The sequence below is a fragment of the Balaenoptera borealis genome (genome assembly GCF_965194805.1).
Source record: "Balaenoptera borealis genome assembly, chromosome: 19".
Lineage (NCBI taxonomy): Eukaryota > Metazoa > Chordata > Mammalia > Artiodactyla > Balaenopteridae > Balaenoptera > Balaenoptera borealis.
Window position 1 is genome coordinate 11,779,329 of NC_138878.1, and position 13,277 is coordinate 11,792,605.

Consider the following 13,277-nt stretch of genomic DNA (forward strand, 5'->3'; position numbering starts at 1 on the left):
AGAGCAAAGGAGTAGAATTCACTATAAAGGAAGAATGGTGGTTCTAATCGTGTTCTCTCAGAGCCAGTGCATGCGCCTGCCGTGGCAAAGGAAAGGGCTCCTGGAAGAGGATTCACAAATGAATCTTCTCCCTGAGCCTCTCGGGGAGGGGGAAGGTGGTGTGTTGCGTTGGCGGCCTCAGACACGGCCACGCTCTGGTACCCCAGCATTGTTGCTGCTTCCGATGCTTCACACAATAAAAAAGAATCAGGAGAAAGAATGTTGCTCTTCTTGACTGCGTTTTGTGCCTTTTCTAGATCCTGAAAGACACTTCCCTGCAAAAAGTGAAACGCAACCAGAGCTGTTTGGAGCCCTGCCTGCGCCAGCTTGTCTCCTGCCTTGAGTCTTTTGTGGTGGGATCCTTGTTACCAACCTATGCTTTGGGGTTTCCTTTCCTTTCCTCCTCCCTAAAATCCTGGGCTCCCTGATCTTGTAATAATGTGTCCTGTTTTGTAATTTGGCTTGAAGACAGACTGTGGGTTTTAGTCTCTTGATTTTAAAATTTCAGAACCAAGAAGACAGCGCTTCCAGCAATCCCTTTGCGCTCCCGAACTCTGTCACGCCGCCCCTACCGACATTTGCCCGGGTGACCACTGCCTATGGGTCCTACCAGGATGCCAATATTCCCTTTCCCAGGACCTCGGGGGCCAGATTCTGCGGGGCAGGTTGGTCTGTTTCGGTTCTCTGATTCTAGATTTCGAGAGAGAGAAGCTAAGAATGTCTGTATAAAAATTTCCATCAGAAAATGTTTCTTTGTTTTTATTTCCTGAGAACTCAAAAGATTTCTGTCATAGTGTTATCTGATGCCGAATTGGCATCTGGGGACATACCCTAAGAATGTTCACCAGATTTACAGACTTAATTTGTTTGATTCTGATGAGTGTGAATTTGAGTCTTGACTCAGCCTATTGAAAATACACATAGGAAATATAAAGTACCTGTGAAGACTTTTTCCAAACCACATACATCCCATCTCTCCTGAATCCTGGAGATTCTTATCTTTGTTTTTATTAAGTACGGCTGCCATTGTGAGCCTGTGTAGCTTAGGATACTATGTCTTATCCTTCAGGTATATTGAGGTAGACAAAAGATTGACCAGTGCTTTCTTAGGATTTCCCACGACCAGCTCATTGACCTTGATGTGCACATGTGATGTCTCCTTTGACAGGGTACCTGGTGTATTTCACAAGGCCCATGACGATGCACCGAGCAGTGTCTCCGACTGAGCCTACTCCGAGGTGAGTCTGGGAGATGCAGGTGTAAGCTACATTCATGGGCCAGAAATAGGCAGACATCTGGGAATTTGTCTTTGGACAATTTGTGTTATAAGATTTACTCCCAAAAGATCATGGTTCATTGAATTTCACCCAAGCTGAGATTTCTACTGTAAAGTTAACTACTAGAAGGAGTTGCTTGATAAAAACTCTTGTCAAAACAAGGCAAATTCTTTTTTAATGTGCTTTTCCCCATTGCTAAAGTATTATCTGAACATTAAATAAAACTAGAAAAATAGCAAGAGATAATCTGTAGTCCCGTAACACTAATAGGCCACTTCTGACATTACCACACACATGTAGTGTATGTGCAGCCATCACTGGAGTAAATTCTAGAACCTTTTCATTATCCCAAAAAGAAACTTTGAATCCCTTAAGGGTCACCCCAGTCCCTAAGTCCCCCATTCCTCCAGCCCTGGGCAAACACTGATCTACTTTCTGTCTATAAATTTGTCTATTCTGGACAGTTCGTATAAATGGAATTATATGTGTGTTCTTTTGTAACTGACATCTTTCACTTAGTATTATTTTTAAGGATCATACATGTTGTAGCATGTATCAGTACTTCATTTCTTTTATTGCCAAATAATATTCAATCACACGTATATACCGTGTTTTATTTATTCATACATCAGTCATTGGACATTGGGACTATTTCCACTCTTTGGCCATTATGAATAATGCTGCTATGAATATTCTGTGCAAAGTTTGTGTGGATATATATTTTTTCATTTTTCTTGGATATATACCTAGGAACTGAATGACTGGATCATATTGTAACTTTTTTTCTTAATTAATACACTTTATCTTTTAGAGCAATTTTATGTTCATAGCAAAATTGAGTGCAGAGTACATATACCCCTGTCCCCACACCTTTACAACCTTCCCCATATTAGTGGTTTTTTAAACTTAAGTATTATGCTGTAGACTTCTGGTTCTACAGTGTGATGACCAGGATAACTTGGAAACCCTCCTGCTACAAACACCTGGTTATATTGTATATGATATAATTAGCATACTTAATGATGAATAGCTAAGCTAACAAGAAAGAAAGGACATTGCACCAAGTTCATGAGCAGGTGCTACGGCTGTCCTGGGAGTTTGCCAGTTTCTGCCGTAACCCAGGCAGATGAGAACTTGGCGCTACAAGAAGTGGGAGTTAAATGCCAGAGAACGCCCTACATTACACCAGATTCCTTATTCGAAAGGTTGGACTAGAAAACAATCACCTACTCTTTTTTTTTTTTTAATTTATTTTATGTTTTTGGCTGAGTTGGATCTTTGTTGCTGCATGCAGGCTTTCTCTAGTTGCAGCGAGCAGGGGCTACTCTTTGTTGTGGTGTGCAGACTTTTCATCGCGGTGGCTTCTCTTGTTGTGGAGCACGGGCTCTAGGCGCGTGGGCTTCAGTAGTTGTGGCTCACGGGCTCTAGAGCGCAGGCTCAGTAGTTGGAAGACACGGGTTTAGTTGCTCTGCGGCATGTGGGATCTTCCCAGAGCAGGGCTCAAACCTGTGTCCCCTGCATTGGCAGGCAGATTCTTAACCACTGTGCCACCAGGGAAGCCCCCAATCACCTACTCTTAAAAGGAAACAACAGATATCTGTATCTGGACTTTGGGTCAGCGGGAAAATGTTCCTATTAGAACATTTTTCATACTAACAGTATTTTATTGGGATATAATTTAGGGTACACAAATGTGAAGTCTGTACCTTGATGACCAGCACCCAGATCAGGATACAGAGCCTTGTCCTCACTCCCAAAAGTTCCCTGGTCACTTTACCCAGAGGAAATGATTCTTCTGCTTCCATCATTGAAGTTTAGTTTGCCTGTGCTTGAACTTCATCTAAATAGAATCATCCAGCATGTACTATTTTATGTCCGGCTTATTTTGCTCAACTTAACGTTTTTGAAATTGATCCACGTTGTTGCGTGTATCAGTAGTTCCATGGTATGAAAATAATATAATTTGCTTATTCATACTCCTGTTGATGGACATTTGGATTATTTCCAGTTTTTATTTTATTATATGTAGACCTACACATACAAGTCTTTTTTTTTTTTTTAATTTCATACAAGTCTCTTTATGGACATGTGTATTAATTTCTCTACCCAAGGAGTAGAATCCCTGGGTCATAGGATACGTGCATGTTTAATTTTATTAGAATTGCCAAAAAGTCTGTCCCCAGTGGTTATGCCGTGTTATACTCTTCCAGCAACGTTTCAGAGTTCTGGCTGCTCCACATCCTCTCCAAAACTTGGTGTTTTTAGTCTTTTCAGCTTTAGCCATTGTGGTGGGTGTGTAGTATTATCTCATTATGCTTTAATTTGTACTTCCATTGTGATGACTAGTGATGTTGAACAGCTTTTGTGTGCTAATTGACCACTTGGATATCTTCTTTTGTGATTTGCCTGTTCTAGTATTTTGTCCAGTTTTTTTTAGACTGTGTTTCTTATTATCTATTTGTAGTAGTTCTTTATCAATTCTTATTGCAAATCCTTTGCTGGGTGTATGTATTCATTTTCTCCTAATCTATGGCTTATCTTTCTCCCTCTTTAATGATTTTCAATTTTCAGCAGTTATTAATTTTGATGCAGTTCAGTTTATCACTTTTTAAGTGTTAGGGTTAGTGCTTCTGTGTCCTGTCTAAAAAAAATCTCTGCCTATCCCAAGGTCATGAAAATATTCTGTGTTTTCTCTTAAAAATTTATAGATGTAAATTCCTTATCTAAGGTCTGTAATTAATCTCAAAGTAATTTTTGTGTGTGATGTGAGGTAGGGGTCAAAGTTTTTTTTTTCAGTAGAGATATATAGTTGTTATATATATAGCACCATTTATGGAAAAGATTTTGCTCTTGTTGAATTTGCATTGATACCTTTGTTGAAAATCAGTTGACCGTATGTTTTGGATCTATTTCTGGACTCTATTTTTTTCTTTTGTTTATTGGTCTCTCCTTATGCCAGCACTATACTGTTAATGTAGGTTTATATAGTAAGTCTTCAAATCTGGTAATGTTAAGTCCTCTAACTTTATTATTCTCATTCAGGATTGTGTTGGCTACTCTAGATCTTTTGCATTTCTGTAAAAATAGAAATCAGCTTACTGGTTCCTACAGAAAAAAGCCTGCTCATATTTTGATTGGAATTGTGTTGATTCTATAGATCAACTTGGAGAAAACTGACACCTTAACAATCTGGAATCTTCTAGTCTATTAACACGGTGTATTTCTCTATTGTTTTGAGTCTTTAATTTCTCTCAGCAATATTTTGTATTTTCAGTGCACATTTTTTCTTTAAATGTGTTCCTAGGTATTGAATGTGTTTTGATGCTATCGTAAATGCAGTTTTATTATTTTCCAAATGTTTGTTTTTAATATATAGAAATACAGTAGATTATTGTAGATTGACCTTGTATCTAAATTCACTTATTAGTTTAAGTAGTTTATAGACTCCTTTGAATTTTCTATGTATATAGTCATAGAAACATTCTCCGCTTCTGCAGATAAAGTATTTTTCAGTTCTAAAAGTGCTCTTTGATTCCTTTTTGGAGTTTCCATTTTTTCCCCGTTTTATCCATCTTTTTCTCCTGATTTCATCAAGCGCTAAGAATGGCATCACTTAGAACTATGGAAAGATCCAAGCCAGTATGGTTAATCGTGCCTTTTCAACCACAGATCTCTGTCAGCTTTGTCTGCCTATCATACTGGCTTGATTGCACCCATGAAGATCCGCACAGAGGCCCCCGGGAACCTCCGTTTGTACAGCGGGAGCCCCACGCGCAGTGAGAAGGAGCAGGTCTCCATCAGCTCCTTCTACTACAAGGAGCGGGTAAGTGGCCGATCCACGGCCTTTGGTTCTTATCCCTTCCCCGGATTCTTGTCCTTGGCCTCCCTACCTGCCATGCACAGCAGCTAACTTAGTGATCCCCCTGTTGTCTTTCCCTTTCATAGTTAGTGTGTTCGAGAAAGACCATTGCTTTGTTCCTTTCGGTTGGTTTTTAACTACTGTAAATTGTATAGGAGGGGGAGGGGTGGTTGGTTGTTATAATCCGTACTCTTCCCTCCCCTTTAACCCTGTCCTGTGATCCCCATACATGAAGTCGATTCCCATCCTCTCAGATAGAATCACGCAGCTTCAGGTCTTCCTGGGTATTCTGATGTTTGTCAGCAAATTAAGGGATGCTTCAGAAGGCTTGGGATCCTGATATATTGGAACTTCATAGTTGTGGGAAGTTTCCAAGTTGACCTCTAAGAGGTTTTATACTTAGTTACTAAGTCTGCACTGAAGTACCCATTTGAATGGACCGGTTTATAGAAAAATCGCCTGAAACTGTCCTTCTGTTCCTGGGTTCTTAAGGAACTCATCATCCCTACAGTAGCTATTAAGCTGTCAGAAACCTTTGGTGACGACAGTGTAGAGAATATTGGCAGAGCGTGGGAATGATTCTGAGAACTTTCTGTGTTATCAGGTTGAGTCTGGCTTAAACTGTCTTTTAACTGACATGATGTATTAACTGGTTACCACTGAGCTACTCACAAACTCAGTCCTTAGGAATTCTTTGTTGCTCTCTCCCACTAATTGAGAAATGATGGATTGACTATAATTAAAATTTGTTTTTTTGTTAAAAATTGAATTATTTAAAATAAAACCCCAATTTCCAGCAAGTGTTAGAGGTGTGTTCACTTTGATTGCAATGTAGTGTCTAACCTTCCTGGTTTGCATGATGTTGGCTGTCACTGACTTTGTCAAGTCTTAGGGTTGTATGTGACAAATGAGTGGCAGGAACTGATGCTTGAGACACGACCAGTCTTGGGCAAAACCTTCAGTCAATTAGGGAAAATGATTTTTTTGTTGCCTTTCTGGCCAGCTCTATAGTCCCTTTCTTTGCATCTCTGACGGAGTTCTCCATCCCACCGCCGCCTCCCTCCACCCCTCCCTGTCCTGCACCTGTCACAGAACTTCTTAGAACACTTTTATATTCCCAAGTCCTTTACATTCAAAAAAAAATTTTTTTTTATTTTTCTGCAAGCTAGCGGGTAACTGGTGAGAAGCTTTGATAAACTGGTTGGAACTAAGGCATTTATTTTATTATTGATGTAGTAGCTAAACAAACTCAAGGTTGAATAAATGTGGGAATTTTCTTTAGCACCAGGGCCAGGTTGAGGAGACCTTTTAGTCAAAGAGGCAGTTCTGAATTCCCCTTTGCGTCATGCCCCATGCTTCTTGTGCTTGGGTTCAGATTGGGCAGCATAGCTGGGACTTGCACTTTTGACCCTGTGATAGTGTGTAAAGGTCGTGTTTCATCAAAATAACTCCAGTTCCAAGAAGGAGCCTCTCCTAATGCAGAAGCATTTGTAAGGCCTACATTTATATTTTTGATGGTCTGGACTCTCTTTTACGACAAACACACTGTAATCATGAAGAGGGAACAAAGGCACATAGATAATTAGCTCTTATCAGACAGGATCTGCTGGGGCGTGGAGGAAGGATTGTGATGTTTCACTTTGGGGTGATTCCCAGTGTGCTGCTTCTCCCCAGAAAACGGGCCATTATAGTCCCCTAGGATGACATACTAAGTGGTCTCTGAATTGTATTTCAGACAGTGAGCGAATAAAATGGGGGGAGGTAGTTTTATTATAATTTTCATATGAAACTTTTGTATTGATGTATAGCATATGTACAGAAAAGTTCACAAATCATAGGTATATAATTCAGTCAATTAGCAATCACAGGAAATAGACTGTTCCAAGAAATAGACTATTCCAAGAACCCTAGAAGCCCTGGGGGAGGGAGGCACATTTTAATGTATGACACATAGTAATTATTAGGTTAAATCATATGAAACTGCTGATATTTGAGCATTTTTGACCTTAAGAAAAAGTTTCACGTGGTTCAACCTAGTAAGAAGTTAAAATCAGTTATTAATAACTGGTCAGTCAGTTATTTTGTGATAAATCTAAAATAAACTTGTAAACTCTCCTTGAAGCTTGTTCATGCCCATCCCATTTACATACGGCATGGGAAAGGAATTACAGGAATGAAATATGGCCATCTTATCTTCCTCACAGAGGACGATAACGGTTTTATCCCTCGAGAAGTATTTTCTGATTCTTGGGTGTCTAGTTTCAAATGTCAAATAATATCACTTTTATTACTTTTGTCCTGGAAACGATTCCAGTGTACTAAATTTCTCTGTGCTTAAGTCTTCATTTTCAGCCCAAATTTTATCTCCTGCATACTTTTATTCTTGTTTAGATCTCTACCCCTGAGAGCTTTAAATGAGTAAGAAGAAAGGAAAAGAATATAACTGCATTAAAGTATAACAATGAAAGAATTATAGAGTATTTTGGAGATTGCAGAAATATCTTCCTAGAGCCATTGGGGACTAATACTCATTTCTCTTGTTTTTGTGTTTTTAACCTGCCCTACTTAGGTCATCTTGTTATATCACCAAAGGTTCTCCAGATGGAATTCCAATGTTTGCTCTTAAAATTTTTTTAAATGTGAGAGATGTAAAAATAAACAAATAAAACCATTAAATTTCATAAGAAGTTAGAAAGCACAGAGAGATGCTAACATTCATTTGGTAACTGGACCATCTATTAATAGTTGATGAAATATTGTTTATTCTTAGGGTAAATCAGAAGGCCCAGGACTTAAGATCAACATCAGGCATCGCCCTGTAAACATTCAAAAAATTTTGCAGCCTCCCACATTCACTTCAGTGGACATCACTAAAATAGCTTTAATGTAAATAACTGGGGAGGTCTTGAAGTAAATAGAGTAATTTCTGATTTCCCGAAACAGTGTTGTATGCTCCCAGTTTCACACTGATGCTCCCGCGGTTAGCGGTTAGCGAGAGCCCTGGGGACCATCACGCTTCAGTTCTCTCAGGCTCTCACTTCCTCGTGGCACCGCTCTGAGGATGGTCCTGCAGCCCCAAGGTCAAGACTTCAGTTTCCCTGGCGCCCCCTACAGCCACACACCAAAAACAATTCGGTGTTGAATCTCTTGAGGAACTTCTTCCTTCTTAGGAATGAGAAGCTTCTCGCACATACATATGCTTTTGAAGGGGAAGCAGAGTTCTCCACCTGTTTCCTTTTTTTTGGCCACACTGGCCTGTGTGGGTCTTAGCGCAGCATGTGGGATCCTAGTTCCCGACCGGGGATGGAACCCGCATCCCCTGCATTGGAAGTGTGGAGTCTTAACCTCTGGACCGCCAGGGAAGTCCCTCCACCTGTTTCTTACGATCTTAATTCTTGTAAGAGAACCACAAATCTCCGTCGTAGTTCCTCTGTCAGAGCTGTGTGGATGTCAGCCTCCTGATACCTTGAAATGTGTTTCGGACTAAAGGACAATGACATTGTCCACGCTGTGTATGGAGTGTGATGGGTTGGGAGGGGGGGTGAGGGAATCTAAATACTGCTGTGCTGAGTTTCAGATTTTTCAGTCATTCCCATCCCAATTTTGCAGTATATTATGGTACCTTTGAATCCATCAGATGTGTGGGAAGCTTTCATTTTATTCTATATTTTTTCCCTTTTAATTTTCTTGGTGTTTTTCTTCCCTCCTCGTGGGTGTAACGTTTTCACGCACAGATGTCTCCTCGCTCTGCCCGGCGACGTTGGTCCATACAAGCAATTAACGACTTCCCGGTACTGTGCGCTGTGCAAATGCTCTCCTTAACTAATCCTGTCTCTGCCCAAAGGCCCAAGAATAAAATGCCACCTGCCTGGCTTTGAGGAACCTGAAATGACAGGCTGGCTGGTTTTCAGGACCAGCATAATCAATTTCTCACTCTTGGGAATCAGGCGCCAAGGACTGCCTCCTGGTTCTATCAGTTTCAAATGGGTGAATACTGATATTGTTAAGGATTGTGAATGGACTTCTTTGAAAATGAAGCTGAATGCTGGATTTCTTGGAAAGAACCCCAGTGATAAACCTTTAGCTCACCTGATTTCACTTGGAGTATTTGTATAATTTCATAGAGCTTTCAAAAGCCTACCTTTGGCATGGCGGGGCAGCAGAGGAAGATATAAGAGGCTTCTACCATTTTGTCTCCGTTTTTATCGTCTTGCTCGAGTTCAAAGAGGGAAGTGCCCACCTGCTTCATTGGCATGACACCGAAGCTAGATTTTAATCCTTTGGGAATTTCCTGGAACAAATTTTTTTCCTTGCCATCAATATTTTGCATTGACAATAAAACCTCTGCAATGGACATCTTCTCTTCCTTTTCTCTTGCTTACTCTCTCCTCTTCTGTCTTCCTCTCCCACCCCCTTTGTGTTTCAGTCGTGCCATGGTGACCTCAGGCTGTGCAAGACAGCTTTGAGGCTTTTGTGTAAGTTTCATTTGGTGTAAAAAAAAAAAAAAAAAATTTAGGGGCATAGTCCTATAGCCTTTTCATATAAAAACCGGTTGAAATCAGGAGCCTTGATTAGCAAGTTCCACTGCTGCCCAACAACCTGGAGGTGGAGCTGCCTCCACGGCCATCTTTCCTCAGAAAGCCTGTCCTACCAACCCAACTGCTGCGTTTCCACTGATTTTTCCAGAAGTCCCTGCTCCTGCTGCTATTTAAATAGGAACTCGTTTTGACTCACTGCCCACTCTGCTGATGATTATGCATTGTCGACGGGGTTGCTGCGAAGCAGTTGGTGGCTTATTCTTGGGCTGTTTTTACATTTAACCCATTTATTGGCATCGATGTTGCCTCCGATTGTAGCAGTAACACTGGTGGTTCAGTCGCAAGCTGGCTATTGGTTGTCATTCAGTGCTCTCTGCACCAGTGCCTCCCCCCTCCCCCCGCCCCTCCCTCCCCACCCCCATCCTCCCTGTCCTGTTGCCCGTAATTCCATGAACACCTTCTCGGTCTGTTCAGAGGACCATCCCAGTCTCATTGTGTGATAACTTGTCTGTCTTGCTTTTGTCTCTCCTCCCTCGATCCCTGCTCATGGAATCTGTGGGGAAGGGGTGTTTTCTATCGATGGGGCATTGAGATGACCTAAGAGAAGTGCAGAGTCCTTCACCTCCCAGAGGTACCGATTTTACTGCACAGAAACGTATCCACATTTAAGCCCGTCAGAGTGGGACTGGAGCAATGCAGGAGGTTTTAGGGGGCTTTGGGGCCCCTGTGCCCTTTCCTCACCCGGAAAGGTCAGCCACACCTCATCTCGGTGTATCATTGTTGTCGTCACCTGACAGGTGCTCAGACTAGAGAGGTTATTCTAAAATCTCCAGCAAGATACTATGGCAAAGAAATCTTGGGAAGGTGTGGATGAGGTATGAACCATTTTTGTTGCCAAAACACTAGAGGAAACACTCCATGCTTCTTAGGGAGCAAGTGGGTCCTAGGCCTGATTTGAGATCTACCACATCTTTGTTTAGGCAGCCTTGTTGGATTTGAATCCCCAGAATAATTAGCCACGAGACAGGTTTACTGAGTGACCTCCATAGCCTGAAGGGGAGATAGCTCATATTTAAAAACCATCAACCTCCAAGTTTGAAAAAAAAAATATTTTGTGAACCCCCCCCCACTTAAAGATTTTTTATAATGTTTTATAGTTATTCCTTGCTGGATTAAATGAACAAAAACAGCTGTCCCTTAATTGCTTTCACACTTTGATTCTTGGTGGCAGCTGTCATTAGGGTGATCCTGTGTTAGGGAATCTCCTTCTATTGTAGGCTCAAAGGCAGCTTATCGAGGTCCATAAAGCACCACCTGTACATCAGTACAGATCAAACAGAGAAGCACTTGGAAGCCTGGTGTCTCAAGAAGCTGACAAGGAAGTCCCAGGAAATACAGACAGTGATTTCTGTATTTCTGTGAAGGGTAGTTGCAGAAAGCTGCCCAGACCACTATCTTTACATTTTCATCAAGGACTTATTGATGACTCACATGGGCCCGTTTCTGCCAATCTCCATCACCCAAGACTGCAAATGGGAGAAGAGCCCTGAGACGTCTCTTTGGACCCTGAGTTTTCTTTTCTCTGCATGTGTCGAATCCTAACAAATCCAAAAAGGAAATTAAACGGCGCGAGGTTCAGGCTCATGAGCCCGGCCTGAAACACAGCACCTTGGCCTGAGCCTGGTGTGTTAAGCCCTGTAGCCGCAGGAGCTGCCTGCCTCTGCCTGTCACCAGCGCGTTGCTCTGGCTCAGCAGTGCTTGGCAGAGAAGTGACTTTAGAAGTGAGTAGTTGTAGACAGTGGTGTGTTGGACAGCCCTCACTGGAATCAGATGTGGATCTCCTTATATGCAGAAATGGATCTGTTTTTATATGGATCAAACTATTTACATATTAACAGGTAGCTTAGTCAGGACTTAATTTTCCCCCCTTTTTAATCTAAAATCATACTCTTAAAAGCAGGTTAACAAGTATGGGCTTAGCAGCCTGAGAACCTGTGTTCAAAGCTCAGCTCTTAGGAGTGTGGCCTTGAGTAAGCTCACCTCCTCACTGGTGAAGTCCAGGGCGTCTCTCATTTCCCAAATACTGGCTCCTCTCTGGCCATTGTGGAGAAGGCTCTGGGGAAATAGGATAATTGCTCGTGATCTTCTTCCACATCCATTACCCAGGTCCCTCTGCTCAAGTATTTTTGACATTCTGAAAATGATCCTTTTTAGAAATATTGCAAGTCTGCTAGGAAAAACATTCTGACATGAGCTAGTCTATTTGCAAATGAACCACTTTGGGCACATGGGCCTTAATATTATGCTTTCATTGGGTTTGCTTAAAAAGTCAGGCGATTGTGGATGTTTCCAGTGTGGTCTGAAAGCTGTAGACCCCATCCCTTACGAGGCCTCCATTGGTTTCCACTGTTCAGTTAAACGGATCTGTCGTGAATTGCTCAATTGTTGAAGGGCTTCTTATTTTCTCTTTGTAATAAGGAACCAGAGTCAGTGCCTGGAACTGTTTTAGAAGCCTTTCAACCAACCCGGAAGACCCAATTAGGTGGATCCTCTTTGATTCCAGATGGAATCTTTTGAATGTAGATCTTTTCTTTCTGCCTTTAAAAAAAAAAAATCCAGTACCCTAAATCTCATTGGAGATGACGAATTACGTGGGGCCTTGTGGGTATGTCATTTCCCGGGATTTTTAAACTCCCGGAAGTCTGGATGAAAGTCACAGTGAAGTGAGTTTATGGACTTAACGCCCTCCGTGTTCTAGTTAACCACGTTGTGCTGTCCCATCACTGCAGGGTCGGTGTATGCTGAGTTACTCTCTGTGAAACCGGTCCTAGTGCTCAGGGCACGTGTGACAGCACAGTCTAATGTCGATAAACGCTGCCTGGTTCCAGCCCACCCTGACAGGCCGTTTTTCTCCTTAGCACACTTGCCCCTTACTTGCACCCACATCACAGTTCTTTAGAAAATAACCAAGGCCGGTAGAGAATTGAAGGGCTACTAGCCCCCAAGAATAGATGCAGTTTCCTCTTGTGTTGCAGAATAATGACTTGTGTATGGATACGTAGTAACTGAACTGCTTCTAAGACCAAATAGGTTAAGGTTCCAAATGGATAGCATATGTATTTACAAACGATGATGAACAATTCAAATACGTTCGCTAAACGTCTACATTTACCCGCCATGCACTGAGTCCGGGTGTCCTGGCTTTAGCAGGTTCCATGCTGCTTACTAATCCGATAGGAAGTTACGTGCGTTGGACAACTTTGGGGGTTAGATGGGACGTGACCGGTCAGAAATGCCTGGATATAGACCATGACTGATTTATGGAAGAGTGATTGTATCAGAATCACGGGTGGAAAATGAATTTATCTATGAACCATCTAAATAATAATGTACTCTGCATGCCCGAGAGTTTATGGACATTTATAATAATTACAGATTTTGAAATTGCACTTTTTCAGTTGACACTTTGCAGTCTCACCTTTTCATTGTCCCCTGATTAACCTTGTGAGATTGGAACCACAGAGCTTATCATGAGCCCAGACTTACCAGTGAGCAAAGAGAGAG

General features: G+C 41.7%; 1 protein-coding gene across 7 annotated transcripts in view; it reads left to right on the top strand.

The window, feature by feature from the left end:
* Positions 1 to 13,277, top strand: part of WDR59 (WD repeat domain 59) — an 84,258-nt gene that overhangs the window by 50,398 nt on the left and 20,583 nt on the right. For 4 of the 7 annotated variants that reach the window (XM_082366322.1, XM_082366326.1, XM_082366324.1 and 1 more), the window contains 5 exons: positions 297 to 392; positions 548 to 704; positions 1,208 to 1,277; positions 4,986 to 5,139; positions 8,910 to 8,966. In XM_082366322.1, coding sequence (XP_082222448.1) covers positions 297 to 392; positions 548 to 704; positions 1,208 to 1,277; positions 4,986 to 5,139; positions 8,910 to 8,966 — 534 coding nt within the window. The remainder of the gene's footprint in view (positions 1 to 296; positions 393 to 547; positions 705 to 1,207; positions 1,278 to 4,985; positions 5,140 to 8,909; positions 8,967 to 13,277) is intronic. The other 3 variants (XM_082366323.1, XM_082366325.1, XM_082366328.1) reach the window with 1 other exon arrangement.